The sequence below is a fragment of the Harpegnathos saltator genome, unplaced genomic scaffold (genome assembly GCF_003227715.2).
Source record: "Harpegnathos saltator strain DR-91 unplaced genomic scaffold, Hsal_v8.6 scaffold119, whole genome shotgun sequence".
Classification (NCBI taxonomy): Eukaryota; Metazoa; Arthropoda; class Insecta; order Hymenoptera; family Formicidae; genus Harpegnathos; species Harpegnathos saltator.
The window spans coordinates 1,311,963-1,327,436 of record NW_020229894.1 but is presented as its reverse complement, the minus strand read 5'-3'; the positions used below and the strand labels follow the sequence as shown (position 1 = coordinate 1,327,436).

At 45.8% G+C, this 15,474-nt stretch overlaps 1 protein-coding gene across 10 annotated transcripts in view; it reads right to left on the bottom strand.

Moving 5' to 3' along the window:
• The window catches only part of LOC105187725 (nephrin), a 294,355-nt gene that overhangs the window by 35,795 nt on the left and 243,086 nt on the right, over nucleotides 1–15,474 (bottom strand). For 6 of the 10 annotated variants that reach the window (XM_025304396.1, XM_025304402.1, XM_025304420.1 and 3 more), the window contains exons 4-8: nucleotides 7,396–7,604; nucleotides 5,816–5,932; nucleotides 5,066–5,269; nucleotides 4,506–4,657; nucleotides 3,693–3,840 (exon numbers count right to left, since the gene is read on the bottom strand). In XM_025304396.1, the coding sequence (XP_025160181.1) occupies nucleotides 3,693–3,840; nucleotides 4,506–4,657; nucleotides 5,066–5,269; nucleotides 5,816–5,932; nucleotides 7,396–7,604 (830 nt within the window). The remainder of the gene's footprint in view (nucleotides 1–3,692; nucleotides 3,841–4,505; nucleotides 4,658–5,065; nucleotides 5,270–5,815; nucleotides 5,933–7,395; nucleotides 7,605–15,474) is intronic. The other 4 variants (XM_025304398.1, XM_025304408.1, XM_025304410.1 and 1 more) reach the window with 1 other exon arrangement.

Sequence of the window (15,474 nt, the reverse complement as noted above, 5' to 3'; positions counted from 1 at the left end):
GAGAGAGAGAGAGAGAGAGAGAGAGAGAGAGAGAGAGAGGGGGGGGAAGAGGTGAGGGAGAAATGGAGTACTCTCGGATGCGATAGGGGCGCTTAGGTTAGATTAGGCTACAATGGAGATGAAGTCAAAATACTCGGATGCGAAGACAATTGGAGCTTCGATATTCTATCGATATATAATACCCGATATATGATAATACGATTTTTACAGCCATATGGCTTCTCCGCTCAAGGCGCTTACCGTCGCACGTCCTCCTAAATCGTAAATAAATGGTCAACCGCAATCGAGCGCTGCCGCATTTTCTCATTGAAAGAGCGTCCTCCAGCGCCGGCCCCGCGGTATTATCTCCGTGAAAAAAATACCAGCCGTATCGAACATTACTTATGATTCTTCTCGCCGCAGAACGCCGCGCGCACGCGCGCGAGCGAATCCGATAATTCCGCCGTTTCGCGATTCGCGCTCGCAATAAACGAGTAAATTTCCCTCGTCGCACCCGGCCCCGCCCCGGCTCGCGGAATTACCGGCGGGCGCGACTAATGGAAAAAATCCACGGAAAGACGAGGAAATGGGGCTGCCAAGGTAGTCGAAGCAGTGGAAACCCGCCGCGAAATCGGGTTGGATCTCCCAATCCGGCAGGCAGCGCTAGCGATCGCGGTGACGGTGGTGGCGGCGGATCGGCATGTGCCATTAATTTCAACGCGGAGCTTTTGCTCTCTTTCTCTCTCTATCTTCCAATCTTCTTTCTCTCTCTCTCTCCCTCTCCCTCTCTCTCTCTCTCTCTCTCTCTCTCTCTCTCTCTCCCCCCCTATGCCGGCTAGGTAAAAACTTTTATATTGGACAGTAAAATCACGGCGTTAATCCCGGCTCGCTGCAGCAGCACGGCGTCCACGTCGTGCCGTGGCGATTCGTGCGCTGCAACTTTTATGTATTAATGCCGCACGAGCGAAAGTTGCACCGGGGGTGCAATTTGAACTACGACGCCGAGAGCGTTGTCGACGCGACTCACCTCGTCGGACGGCATCGGTCGATCTCTTTCATGCGCTGGTAAATGAGAGAGGTAAGGGACACCGAATTCATGTCGCGGATCATTGTCGAAGATGTAAGGGCCACCGATGTATGGAAAACGTAAGTGTTAAATGCGACAAGAACGGGAGCGCACGAAAAACACTTCGGTAGTACTTGAACAGTGAGCAAAATGACCAAAGAGAGTTGATTACTCTCTTTCTGATTCAATAATCGAATCGCGATTTATCGTGAATCGATCGATATCGATTGATAATGTAAAGCGGCCATGTTGAGATTTTCTCGATTGTGATTGGCCGATCCGCTTGCGAATATTCTCGTCGTTGCATATGTGCCACTGCTTTACGCGCCAAATCGACTCGAAAAGAAAAACGAAATTAATACATTATTTCTTCGAATGCCTGATTTACGTTCATGCACCTCGCGTTTATCGCGAAAGTTCGCATTGCGAAGATCGCGCGTGATTCTTTGCGTTTCACATTTAGATCGCGCGACTCCGGGACGATACATACGTATCTGCGATGTATGAAAACGGTCGTCCATTTTTGTCGCAGCTACGGGCGAAAACGAACGGACGTGACGCTGAGCGTCCTGATTGTCTTTCATCGTCGTCCTGATGTCATTGTGAGTAGCGGCAGCGAGCGAATGCATAAAGCAATTATCGTATTGCATGTTTATTAATCTCTGCGAAGAAATACAGTCAAAATAGCTATATTTTCGAATCATCTAGACCACATAACCTCTCGATCATTCGATTGCAACTCAATAAGAGGACCATTTCGAACGCGTAATCTCCCAATCATTGCGATTTACTGGAGAAGTTATATTTTATTGTACATCTGAGTGCGCGTTATTTTCGTGTCTTCCGAGTCGCTCGGAATCGTGCAGAAATAAATGCGGAAAATGATAAAGAACAAGATATAAACGGGAATCGGCCAATCACGATTGGTAACGTCAACGGTCATATTGAGATCCTCGACTGTGATTGGTTGGTTCGCTTGCGAATATTCTCGTCGTTGCATATGTGCCACTGCTTTACGCGCCAAATTGACTCGAAAAGAAAGACGAAATTAATATATTATTTTCGAGTGCCTGATTCACGTTCATGCACCTCGCGTTTATCGCGAAAGTTCGCATTGCGAAGATCGCGCGTGATTCTTTGCGTTTCACATTTAGATCGCGCGACTCCGAGACGATACATACGTATCTGCGATATACGAAAACGGTCGTCCATTTTTGTCGCAGCTACGGGCGAAAACGAACGGACGTGACGCTGAGAGTCCTGATTGTCTTTCATCGTCGTCCTGATGTCATTGTAAGTAGCGGCAGCGAGTGAATGCATAAAGCAATTATCGTATTGCATGTTTATTAATCTCTGCGAAGAAATACAGTCAAAATAGCTATATTTTCGAATCATCTAGACCACATAACCTCTCGATCATTCGATTGCAATTCAATAAGAGAACCATCTCGAACGCGTAATCTCCCAATCATTGCGATTTACTGGAGAAGTTATATTTTATTGTACATCTGAGTGCGCGTTATTTTCGTGTCTTCCGAGTCGCTCGGAATCGTGCAGAAATAAATGTGGAAAATGATAAACAACAAGATATAAACGAAAATCAGGCAATCACGATTGGTAACGTCAACGGTCATATTGAGATCCTCGACTGCGATTGGTTGGTTCGCTTGCGAATATTCTCGTTGTTGCATATGTGCCACTGCTTTACGCGCCAAATCGAGTCGAAAAGAAAAACAGAATTAATACATTATTTCTTCGATACTGTTACTTGACTTGCGCTCGTTTGTCTCGCGTTTGTTGATGTTGCCAGGAACGCGCGTGATTTCTCGCGTCTCGTACCAAGATCGTGCGGCCTTCATACGATAACAACATATATAAGTATGCGATGAGCAAAAGCGATCGTTCATTTTAGTTGCGGCCACGGACGAGAAGGGACCTTGAAGCAACATCGCGCATCATCTTTGTCCTTACATCATCTTGAGCAGCGGCAGCAACACAAGAAGCGTAAGGTAACTATCGTATTCCACATCAATTGATCTCAACGAAAGCATACAGTCAGAATATTCCCTAATATTCATTTAGAGCGCGTAACTTCTCCATCATCGAGACTAATTGGGAAAATTGTGTTTCGTTACAGATCTGACAGTGCCAGTAGCGGAAGATGCGGTCTGGGTGGATAGCAGAAGCGGTACCGGAGGATCCGGTTCGGGTCAGGCCGGGTCAACTCGACGGTGAGTTCGCGGACTGTCTGTACTTCTACACTGACCCTATCGCGGTGGAGGTCGAAGTACGGTTGTTGTAACGACTCTTGCGATCGTAATGGGCCAGGACTCTTAAAGAGAAGCGAACCATAAATCTAATCGGCAAAATTATATCTTTCCGTTGCAGATCTGCGTAGTAACCGCGTAGTGCGACGCTTCTGCTACATCTCGACACGAGTCGGTGAGTCTTGAATTTTGACACTCGCAGAGTGCCTTATACATATATATATATATATGTCGAATTTTACGGTGCATATACTTGCGCGCACACGCAACGTCCATACACACAACGTGCTTGTAAAAATATTACATCAATGGAAATTTTCGCTGCGCGTATCGCGCGTATATTGCGGGACACCTCGACACGATTCTGCGAAAACACTTACGGTATATATTGAGCTTCCATCCATCCTCCATCTCCGAGTCCGGAATAACTGGCACGCTGGCGCGACAGTACAGGAACTTTCCGGCGTCTTCGATATTCGGCACGAATGTGAGGATGCTGGTTGTTGTGTTGCCGTCGGGACTCGTCTGCTGATGAGATTTCATGAATGTAAAACAGTTTACTGAACAATTTAATGATCGCTATACGCGTACATGCTCCTCGAGATCGAAATAGCGCGGCGTAGCGCGGCGGACTGAATTAAAGTCTCAGAACGGCAATGATTGCACTGCGGATTAGCATCTGGCTTATGTAAAACTCGTATTTGTAAAAATGTTCAATCGCGCCGTAACAAGACTCTACATATTCTCCGCGAGTCGAGTTTCGCAAGAGTTACCGAAGTAAACACGTTTTCTCCTCAATGACAAAGTCGCAAAAACGATGAGGAAATAAGAAACTGCGCGAAATTTTTACTCTCATTGATTTGTAGGGAAATTCCGGACTAACTTTTCGAGTTATTTCTTCATTTTTACTTCGCCAATGATAAACTTGTCCGTCACGTCGAAACGTTGAAATCTCATGCGGACGAATCGATCGTGCAGCTCGAAACAACTTTATTAATTTCGTTCTCGCATTTTTCATTTTCGCGACTGAAGGTCAAAGAAAGAAAGAAAGAAAGAAAGAAAGAAAGAAAGAAAGAAAGAAAAGAAAAGGTAGCATAGCAGGTGCTCTTGGAGAGAGTCCTCGGGATGAACGCGTGTCGTGTGATTTAAGAGAGTGTATTGAATCGCCGACGACGATCTATTTTAAATCGTACCGTCTGCCGCGCATTTCGCAGTATCATGTTCCCTTTGGACCATGTGATCTTGGGCTCCGGCCTGGCTCCGACGACCTCGCAACCTATCTCGTAGGTCTTGCCAGCGCTAAATGGACGGATTTCTCCTTGAATCCGGACCCAGAGTGGTTTCACTGCAAAAGAGTGCGTCACACTCAGATTTAAGTACCCATCGATCCGCGTGCGCGCGGTCGTGTGGCTTATAGAAATCTCGCCGGTAATAACTAAATTCACTGCCGTCGCCTCCGTGGGATGTAATAATCGAAACGCGATTCTTTCCAAGCTCCTATCTGGATATTAGACTGACAATTGAGTGAGACAAAATCAATTACTAATCGAGCGAACGGGTAAAAGTACGTTGTGGCACGTCAGCGTAGAAAAATTTCAGGAGACAGAATGACAAAGCTACTCTCGAAAAGTATCGGAGATTGACTCTATTGTTTGGAGTACAAATGATTCATTTAACGATTTGTCAGGATTTTGCATAATTTTCTTCGACGAGACCTCTTCGACGGGACATTTCACGGAAAGTCGATGCTTACAGTTCATATCGAATGACACCGAACTTGATATCGGCGTCACCATATTGTTGTTTGAAGCTTGGCAAGTTAGAATCGCATGCAAATGCTCGCGGCCTAACTTTTCCAATCGCAGCACATTGCGGACCCTTTTAGTACCGACAGCCTCGTAGCTGTCGTCTAGTAGAGCATTCTCCTGCCACCATGTCACTCGTGGTTGCGGTCGGCCTAAAGAAACATCAAGGCAGAATAAAACATAGAGAAACACGTAGAATAACGTCAGCCTCGTGACAAGCACTCGCGCTCGACTTGTAAAATCGCGTCTCACGTCCTCCGAACGGTCGGCTCATCATGAATGTACAATCGAAACGCAGGCAGAGCTGCCGGCAAAAATTCTCCAAGACGCAAGAAATAAAAGTTCTCTCGCGGGGCAACATATTTTTCTCGCTCGGCGAAAATCCTATCGGATTAGTACGCGAGAGAATATCGCGTCGCGATACTTCATCGTCGTGTAGCCGCGTCATCGGGCACGTTGGCGTCGCCGTTCGTCGATACCGCGTTCGATCGCCTCGTCATCCGCCCGTCGGTACGGGCGAAGTGTAAAACGCGAGACCGCGAATGAATAGCGCGGGGCTGAAATATCAAAGAAATTGAGCCGCATTTGTTTCGCTACGAAGAGCGTTACGCCCGGAGAGAGTGCCGCAACGTCGAGGCAACGTTGAACGTTATACGAGGCGAATGCACTGGGAGTGCACCGACGCGTCATGCACTTACCACCGGCGGCGACACACGTGATATTGAGAGACGCTCCCTCGGTGTACGGGCCAAGGATGTAATAGGGAATATGAGACCCTCCGTCTTCGTCCAATATGCTAAGTTGCTCCGGCGGTACTGTAATAATTTTCCACAATAAGTGAGAGAAAGAGAATATAACGCGCGCTTCGTTCTCGCCTCTCCTTTTTATTTTCCTTTTATTCGAAGCGACCGTGACATGTCGACGAGGAGACGGGATGGGGGCGAATCAATTTGCGCAGCGATGTATCAATCCTATAATGTCACCGAAGAAGACGCCTCGCGGTTACCATTACGACGATGTTAAGAAATTTCCATTTAGCAACGCCGAGCGAGACGAGCGGACGAGGGCGGACAGGAAACCCCTTGGGTATTAAGAAAAATGTATATTCCGCGACGTAAAAGACGTTTCGAGAGAGAGAGAGAGAGAGAGAGGGTGCGATACCTGGAAAGCGATACCGAATTTATGCGAAAACTATTTTTCGGGGGACGGGGGTGGGAGGGAGGTGACCGAGTCCAAAATCCGAAAGACGGAAATTCAGCGAACGATTCGCTTTTTCGGCGCGAAACACATTTATTTTCCTCCCGGGTCGAAACCTCACGTTTCGCGCCGGATTCTCGCGTCGATTCACACTCGTGTCCGGCGTTAATCGCGCGCGCAGGCGGGAATTCGCGTGATCACTAATAATGCTAATATCCGCAAGGCCGACAGTACGAGTGCCGGCACGAAGAGAGAGCGCGCGCGCGCGCGCGCGCGCGATCCGGGCTGAATCAATTTTCACGGCGATGTATCAGCCTGCAACGTCACGTACCGCCTTTACCATTAAGTTGGTGCGTTATATCCGAGATAAAAAATAAACTTTAATGCGCCGATATGGCGGAGCTCGGTGTCTATCCAACCGGTATTATCGGCCACGGTCACGTAGCCGTTTCTCCATTAAGGCAAACGTTACCCCGTCGTGACGCGAGGAAAAAAGGACGTTAAATGCAGACGGTGCACTGTTTTCGAGAGCGCCCAGGATCGTCCGAATAGCCGCGCCGCGGCGCGGAGATTCCACGGTAACGATGTCGATCGTATTTAGGAGCGGCACGGGGAACACGAACAACGTCGAATCGATCGATATAATTTCACCGTACGATAAATTGCAATTTTCTCTCTTCCTTTCTCTCCCTTCCACTGCTCTTGATATACCTCACAAACACCCGATTTTAGAAATTGTTCATTCGCGACAGTGCACTTTTCGCCCTATACTGCAATTCTTTTACAACAAACGCGCTTTTTTATGTCGCAATCTTCTGGCAAATTGTTTTCCCTTATTTTTCATACAAAGTAAAATCGCAACGCGTTGCTGAATTTCGAAACGAGATTTGTGATCGCTGACCTCGGAAACTTTGGAATCGTCGGTTTTTATTAGAACGCAACATAAATATCTATTTTGGGGAATAAGAAGGGTCATGCTCGAAGAAGTACACGCTCGTCTCAAAGAAGTAAGAAAGCGAACATTCTCCCCTTCTTGTCGAGCGCGTTTCGGATCAATGCGAAATATCGTTTGGGAACTCACTGATGACCGTTAGATTGACTTTGCTGTTGCGCGTCGGTGACTGCTTGAAGTCGACTCTGCATCTGTAAACAGCCGCGTCGCTTTCGCGAACATTTTCTAGGGTGAGTTTCGCGGGGCTCTCGGAATGCTTGAAAAATGCGCGTCTCTCCAGGTTCTGATCCTGCCAGTGGCTTCCTTGGTCCAGGCTGTCCCTTCCCCTCGTATCGAAACTGCAACACGAGAATTGGTCGAAATTCAAAAAAGGAGAAAAAAAGGATAAATCATATTTCATAAGTCATTAATCTTCGTTCGCGACGTGTTCATGACATAAAAGATTTTGAAGAAACATATCGCACTTTTTGAAATATTAATCGGGATGGAAGATCGATTGGACCGGGCGGATCGGTAGGATCGATCGGGCGATGACACGCAACGTTATCAGATTTAACGTAATCAGATTTAACGAGGCGCAAAATTAATGATAACTGTGATGAGTGGATTATGCAAAATATCGCGTGTACACATACATACCTACGCAACTTCTCGTTAAAGACGATCGGAAGTTTGCCAATAAAAAGTCTTAAATAAGAAAAGTCCCTTCCTTCTCCATGCCTTTATCTCCTCCTTTCCCTTCAATACTCGCTAATGCGCGTCATCGTGTTTCTCGGACAGGCGGACGTATAGAGAGAAACTTTTATATTGCCCCTATTAAACTCTCACGAGAGACGGTCAATTGAGAAAAATGCTCCGACGTGGTGCAGTTACCGAAGAAAAGTACAGAGTCACGCAGGATTCCCGTAGCACTTTGGCTTCTAATATCGGCCCTTTTACGCCAGCGCGCCGCCCTCGCAGAATTTCTATTGGCGCGAGGCGAACAGAAACGAAGCTAACTGAATTTATGCGGCGTCGTTGCTACAAAGAAATTTTCCGAAGAAATTTGCGACGGATCGGGCTAGGGAAAAAGGGCGTGGAGGGAGGGGCGAAGGGAAAAGGGGGCTATAATGAAATTCCTCGCCAACTTTTCACAACTCATTATTGTGCTTCAGAGAAATTTTCGAGGAAGCTTGGGCCCGGGATGTTTAACATTAGGAAGGTAATTTTTCTTCGAAGGGATCGCTTACACATTACTTTTTGAATACATCGTGCATATGTGCCGACGTCGCGCGCAGAATTACATTCTGAATCTTGCTACTAACGACGGATCTTGTTATTCATCGAGAAACGTGTATCGATCGGTTTGCAGTTACAAACGCTTAAATATGCTTGCAGACCGATATCGTTGAAAATTACATTTCTCCGATCGGAGCAACGGTTTTCCTTCATTTATATTTGTCCGTAATCATTCAGTCTCTACTTTGAAAATTTTATAATCTACGGTATGATTATTAAAATATCAATTGCTGAATATTGCAAGATGATGCAAGGCGATTTTCGAGGTGGAAAATTTTCTCGAAAGAAGAAGAATCAACTCTCGTGACACTTTCGCCAAAGAACTTTCTTGGCTTAATGTATCGCGCTTAAATGTATCGTGTAAGACAGCTTTTACCAGTTAAAACGATAATTTGAAGCAATGAATTCCTGCTAATTTACTTCCTTTTATTCTTCTGAATTAAATTCGCGCCGCAAGAAAGTCCAAAGCGAATGCGATATGCACTCGAGGTAATAATTAACCGCCATAATGTCCTTATCTTCTTAAACGTACACGCCTCTAATGCGCGCGTTGCGCGCTCTGCTCCTCTGCTGGCGTTTCGTTGCCGTTTCTGGGATTCTGTCAGCGTTATTGTGCAACGGCGTCAGTTGTACCTACTCGCCGTTATCATGGACCTTTTAAACACGCTCGAGTCTACATTGTCCGCGTATCGGCGGTCATATTTTCCTCGGGTTTTGGAATACCCAGTGTTCATCCCGCGAACAGGCGCTTTTTACTACGCTCCAATCTCGTGAAATCGAGAAGGGAGATTTGAGATTTATCTAAAATTCAAATAATCAACGCGATATATCGTGGAGAGAAAGAGAGAGAGAGAGAGAGAGAGAGAGTCGGATATTCCGTATGTCGATAAATACATTTAGTGATTATATCGCTAAAGGTAACGATTATACATTTCTACTAGCTATCGCAATAGCTCTGCGACTTCCTAGAAGAGCAAAAAGAGGAAGAGAGAGAGAGAGAGAGAGAGAGAGAGAGAGAGAGAGAGAGAGAGAGAGAAAACATCGCGTTTATGCGATTGCACATGTAATATCTAGAAAAAAATTTCTGTCCCTTAATTCTCGTAATAAATCCGGCCATCGTACGCTACATTCAGCAATACGATGTTATTAATTGCAAGCAATTAGCAGTGAGATTAGTCAACGGCAAAATTGATTAGTACTTGATGATTCAATTGCTCGTGTTGAGAGCATTACGGCGCATATCGCTATATTTCATTTTCCTGCGTGCATCTCATTAAAGCATCTCGAAGGTCGGATTTCCGCGCAAATGAACGTGCTGACGTGTTCTTCCGAAGTTTTTGCTTCGAAGAAGAGAAAGGAACCGATACGTGAAATATGGAAAAAGAAAAAGAAACGCGACACGGTTACAACTTGAATCCAGTAAGGACTGGAATTGATTTCACCCGACCTGTAATCGCAGGTATGACGAATGCTGCTCGCTCACGTTGCACCTGCACAGGTGCGGGTGCGTCTCGAGGGTGCGAGGAAAGAGGTTGCACGGCAGCGGGTATATATAATATACAGCTGTGTAATATATATACACACACGCATATATATGTATACGGAGCAGTTTCCTGAAACCGGTCCTCGGAGGACCTTCGTACTTTTACACGACTTGTGCCGGTTCGCCAAGGCGAGTTACATCGTCGACCGAGCATGTGTGCTCTTTCTCTCTCTCTCTCCCTCTCCCTCCCCCTCCCCCCCTCTCTCTCTTTCTTTCTCTCTTGTTCGTTCGTCCGGACGATTTTCTGCGTCTTCGGCTTTCTGGAGCGTCTTCCTGGCCTTTTGCTAAACGATCGAGCGGCAAATTACGTTAATGAAAGGGACGTCGGGTACAGCGATGAAGCGACACCGTTCGCACGAGTTTTATTCGATAACGAAGTGTACGTTATTATCATTTTCATGTCTCCCTTGGTCTAAACGCGATTTTTATCCGACCAGGCGAATCGCGTTAATCCCAATTCGATTATGACACGGTGCTTCGGCGAGGTGTCCCGCTGCTACTTGCATGAAAAAGCCCGCCCTTCGTGAGAGAACCGGTTGCGCCGCGAGAAAAAGGGAGAAATAGGCACAAGGATGTTGCGATCGCGCGCGGCCGTCGCACGCCGATATTCCCTCGTCTTATTGCTTTTTTGTGATACCTTGTACTTTGCGATACGGGCGGCGGCCCGCGTTTTTCAGTTAAGCCGTGAGGTTCGGGTTGTCGGGTGAGCGCACAAAAGTTCTAATGGGTTTCTCAAAGCCGTCGTAACTGATCCGGTTTTGTGGCAGTACTTGCGAATATGTAAATGTAGATGCACAATATACCAAAGATAAAAGAAAATAATGGCGATTATTCAGCAGAATGAGAGATTAAGTCATTTTCAATGAAATGGTCCATATTTTTACCATCCAAACTTTTGCACTCACTCAGCTATAAATTATATTAGAATCATTAAAATTACGGTTTAAAGGGTAAAAAGAAAGTACGCACGAGTACACGGTTAATCGCTGCTGTTATGTCGCGCCGCACAAACGTATTTATCCCCATAATAGAAATTTCAATAGCGACAATTTGAGATAATTGCATATTGGGACACGCACGAAATACAAAGGTTTAGCGCGTTGCAGCAGGCAGGATGAGAAATGCGCATCACGTGCACGTACCCACCGAGATTTTACGTTTTCTTTGTTTATGTTGCATTCGCTCTGACCGACCTCTGAGCTATCGATAATCTTCCTTAATTACTCGTTAACGGGTGGTAAATCGCGGTCGCTTCGGAAAAACGAAATCCCGTCACGGAATGCGATCTTGTACGGTGCGAGTTTCGAGACTAACGACGATCTTTTCACTTCGTTACGGCTCTCTCCGAGCAATTTAGAATGAACTCTTCGTCACTACGCGACTCGTTCTCGTCCCAAATTGAATCTTATCGCGTCTAGTAGCATTTGATAATTTATTGCGATTAATCATTCACCGAAATATAAAATCGGTAACAATATCAAGCGGGGGAATCGTGGATAAAAGAAAACGACACGCGAGCGTAACGAAAGAAACAGCATCCGCGTGTTTTCGAGCCAACGGCGCTTCCCAAGTCGCCTCAGAAGTGGTCTCACGTCGGCTTCGTCGCTTGGCAGTCCCGAGATAGCGTGCGCGCGACGACGAAGAGATAAATGAGGATAAATCAATTCGGGCTTCTCGAAAAAACAAAGCCGCCACGGCGCGACGGAGCACTTCGTCACGGCTCGGGAGACTTTCAACTTAATAAAACCGCGAAAGTGCCTGCACGGCGGAGTAACGCGATAGACGGCCGCGCGGTCGTCGCGTTGCTGTCCCCCCTTTCCCCGCGCGTCGGAAGAAATAATATCGTATCCATAATTCCAGTCTGGAATACTTTTAAGCCCCGCTACAATTCATATATCAGTGCCGCCGCGCTCGCGAGAAGAAAACTGTAAGAAGGAGCAGAAGGAAGAAGGGTTGAGGGGATGGGTGGGCGACGGCGAGAAATAAAGGGCAGCAGCCAATTCGCTATATGGACCACTCTAAGGGGAAACAGTTTGGCGCAGGAATAGACATATACTAACTGTGTCACGGGGTTGGCGCTGCCGCGCGCGAATCCCTCCGCGGCAAAGGATGGAATTCCCACGCGCGCGGCGGCGGCTTCGCCTCGTTTCTATGCATAAACCGCGATATCAAGCCTGGGATAAAAGAATCGGACCGGCGGCGCAGCTTCGCGCCCTGAATCGGAGAGGATCGAATGCGCGCGCGCGTACTTTAATCCGGTTTTTCTTGCGACCTTCCGGAGGTCTGCGTCGCGTCTCTGAGCCGAATGGCAAGATTAACCCTCACCCGCGCGTCCTATTTTCCTTCTCTTTATCCTCGACTCCGTTCGTGTCAAATGCGAGTTAACTGCTTTCGAAACTGGGACGGTTCTAACCGGTTTTTCGGGAATATCCTCTCTCGCCCGAGAGACGATAGAAACAGGAATTCCTCCGGCGTGTTTTGCGTACCGCTATCAAACTTAAGGCGTTCGATTTGCTAGCATGAGCGAGAGATTAACGTTAACGAGCTGATAAGGTAATTGAGTTGAAAGCAACAAGAAGGTGGGAGGGGGGAGAGAGAGAGAGAGAGAGAGAGAGAGAGAGAGAGAGAGAGAGGGAGAGAGAGAGAGAGAGGGAGAGGGGAGATCGAACAATCGAGAGACGCCGAGGGGGAGATTTTTATATCCGAAGGCTTACCCCGTGACTCTTTCACCGGACGTCATTTTTTAAATGAAAAATTACTCGGATGAATAGCCTTATCAAGGGAGATTTTTAGCGGTTATAGCCTCTCTCGCGTCGCGAACCTCGAAGTATACTCGATAAATTCGCCATTACCTCTCGATAATACGCGATCCCTCGAGTTTATTATTTTACGCGAGCGATTTAATCAAATTATATAATTTTGCGTTCCCTTCCTCGCGCTACATATTAATTCTCTTATGCGTGGTTTTACGCATCGGCTGTGTGCGAATTGGTTGCCGGGCAACGTTATCAAGATCGAGCGCTGGCGAGCACGGGAGATCTCGGCAATGACGGCTATCTAGCCTGCTTAATGCATGACTCCGCCATTTAGTTAATAATCGAACTAAAGCGTGCGCGAACGCGAGGCGAACGGGGCGTGTGTTTTCCCTTCGAAAACGCGCGCGCGATACATTCGGCGCGCGCGAACTTCAAACGCGGCGCGTAAATTCGCCGGCAAATACAATAAGCCGACAATCCAGAGCGGAGTCAGCGGGAACGCCGACTGGAGGCAGGTACATCGGCTGATTACATTCCGGCTCGTGTAATTTACAAATTAATTGTGTCAGTCGTCGCAAAACACGCGCGCGTTAAGCGATTTGCCGCGCCGCTCCGTGCCGCGCCGCGTCGCGTTTGTGAGCAAGCGCATGAGCGAACGCGTGTATGCAAAGCTCTCGTAATGCGCGCAGTAAACGCGTAATTCCGCGTAAGTTAATTCCTCGTACGTACTTCGTGCGTGTGTGCGTGTGTGTGTTTTTTTTTTCGAGTAGCGGCGCAGCGCGTGCGATTAAACGGGTAGCTCGAGCTAAAAAGAAGATTCAGACGCGAGGAATCGGAAGCTTCGAATTCCCTACGGTAATTGCGCTTTATTACGAACAACACGCGGTAGCGCTTAATTTTCGATGATGGGAAATCGTCAAAATTGCAAGCCGCACGCGGCTCGCGGAATAATTAATCCCTCTCGGAGTACAATTGGCATACGTTAATTTTTCCTTTGACGTGGCTCGCTCTCGTTCTCTCTTTCTCTTTTTCTCTCACCGCGAACTAATATCGAGCAGTCGAGAGAAAACCCTTCGGCAAATTACAGACGTAAGACGTTTAACGGGAAAGTTTTTTCATTTCAACGAAAACAATCTCTGCCTGCCGTGATGTGTCAGCGGTTCTCAGGAGATTCGCTGCGGTCAGGTCAACAGAAGCAAATCACGTATTTGCAATTAGGAATTCACAGGTTGCTCGGTTGTCGCCGTGAGAGATCTTTTTCCTTTTTATTAATTCCGTATGAGAGCGTAAATTACAAAATTTTGATCGTTAGACCATTGCATTACCCATTAATACTGTTTTTTATTTGCTATTTTTAATAAATGAAATTGTTTTGTTCTCTATGCATGATGTGCAAAATTGTGGCAAATGTTGGCAATTGTTTGAAATGTTAAAATATCAAAAGTGACACACATACATAATGTATCACATATAAATTTCTGGTAATTATTTAGAGTAGGGAAGCCATCCCCGATTTCAATAATTCACACATATATTATTATTACTATCCTCCCTTAGTAACATGCAACAAATTTTAGTTGTCGGTCGATGCTAATTAAAAAGTTATTAACAAAAAAGTGTAATGAACAATGCCCACGTATTGAAGTACTACGTGTCTTCTATGGAAATAATTATACAATACTGTACATAGAGATTTATTTACGTATTATATTCTTCGCTTGGTATGTTTATTTACCTTTCTTGTACTGGTTATACATCGAAAGAAAAACACACGTCTACATGCTGAAGGAAATGGGTTTGCAACTTTCCACACGAAACTAGGACCTCCCCCGTGTGTGTGTGTGTGTGTGTGTGTACATATGATTGAGACATTTTCATTTATTAAACATATGAATTTTTAGCTCATGTATTAGTGGTTATTTTTGTTGTGTAATAACCACTAATATATGTGCTAAAAATTCATATGTTTAATAAATGAAAGTAGTACTAAACATATGTACACACACACATGGGGGGATGGGGTACAGGGGGGCCTTCGGCTCTCTCCCGCACCCTGCCCGTCCGTCCTAGTTTCGCGTGGAAAGTTGCAAACCCATACGGAATCTTGATTCGCATTAAAAAATTTCATTTATCTATAACTTTTTAATAAACAATGAGCAACAGCTAAAACCTACAATAGGTTACTCAATAAGATGTCCTTAATAACATATGTCACACAGAATATGCCACAGAAGACACGTAGTACTTCAATACGTGATTATTATTCATTACACTTTTTTGTTAATAACTTTTTAATTAGCATCGACCGACAACTAAAATTTGTTGCATGTTATTAAAGGAGAATAGTAATAATAATATATATGAAAATTATTGAAATCGGGGGTGGCTCCCCTATTCTAAATAATTACCAAATTTCTATTTAAATATGGAAAATAGATAACAATGGCGCAACAATGATATAGTCCGTTTTTGCAATTAAAAGTAATGCATAATGCAACGCGTAATTTCTATTCTTTTTTTTTTCATGTTCTGTACGATATGCCAAAATTGGAATAATAAATCGCGGCGACAGTGTAGCTATGCGAAATGCCATATAAAAAAACCCTGCACCGCGAGACAATTGATTTATAC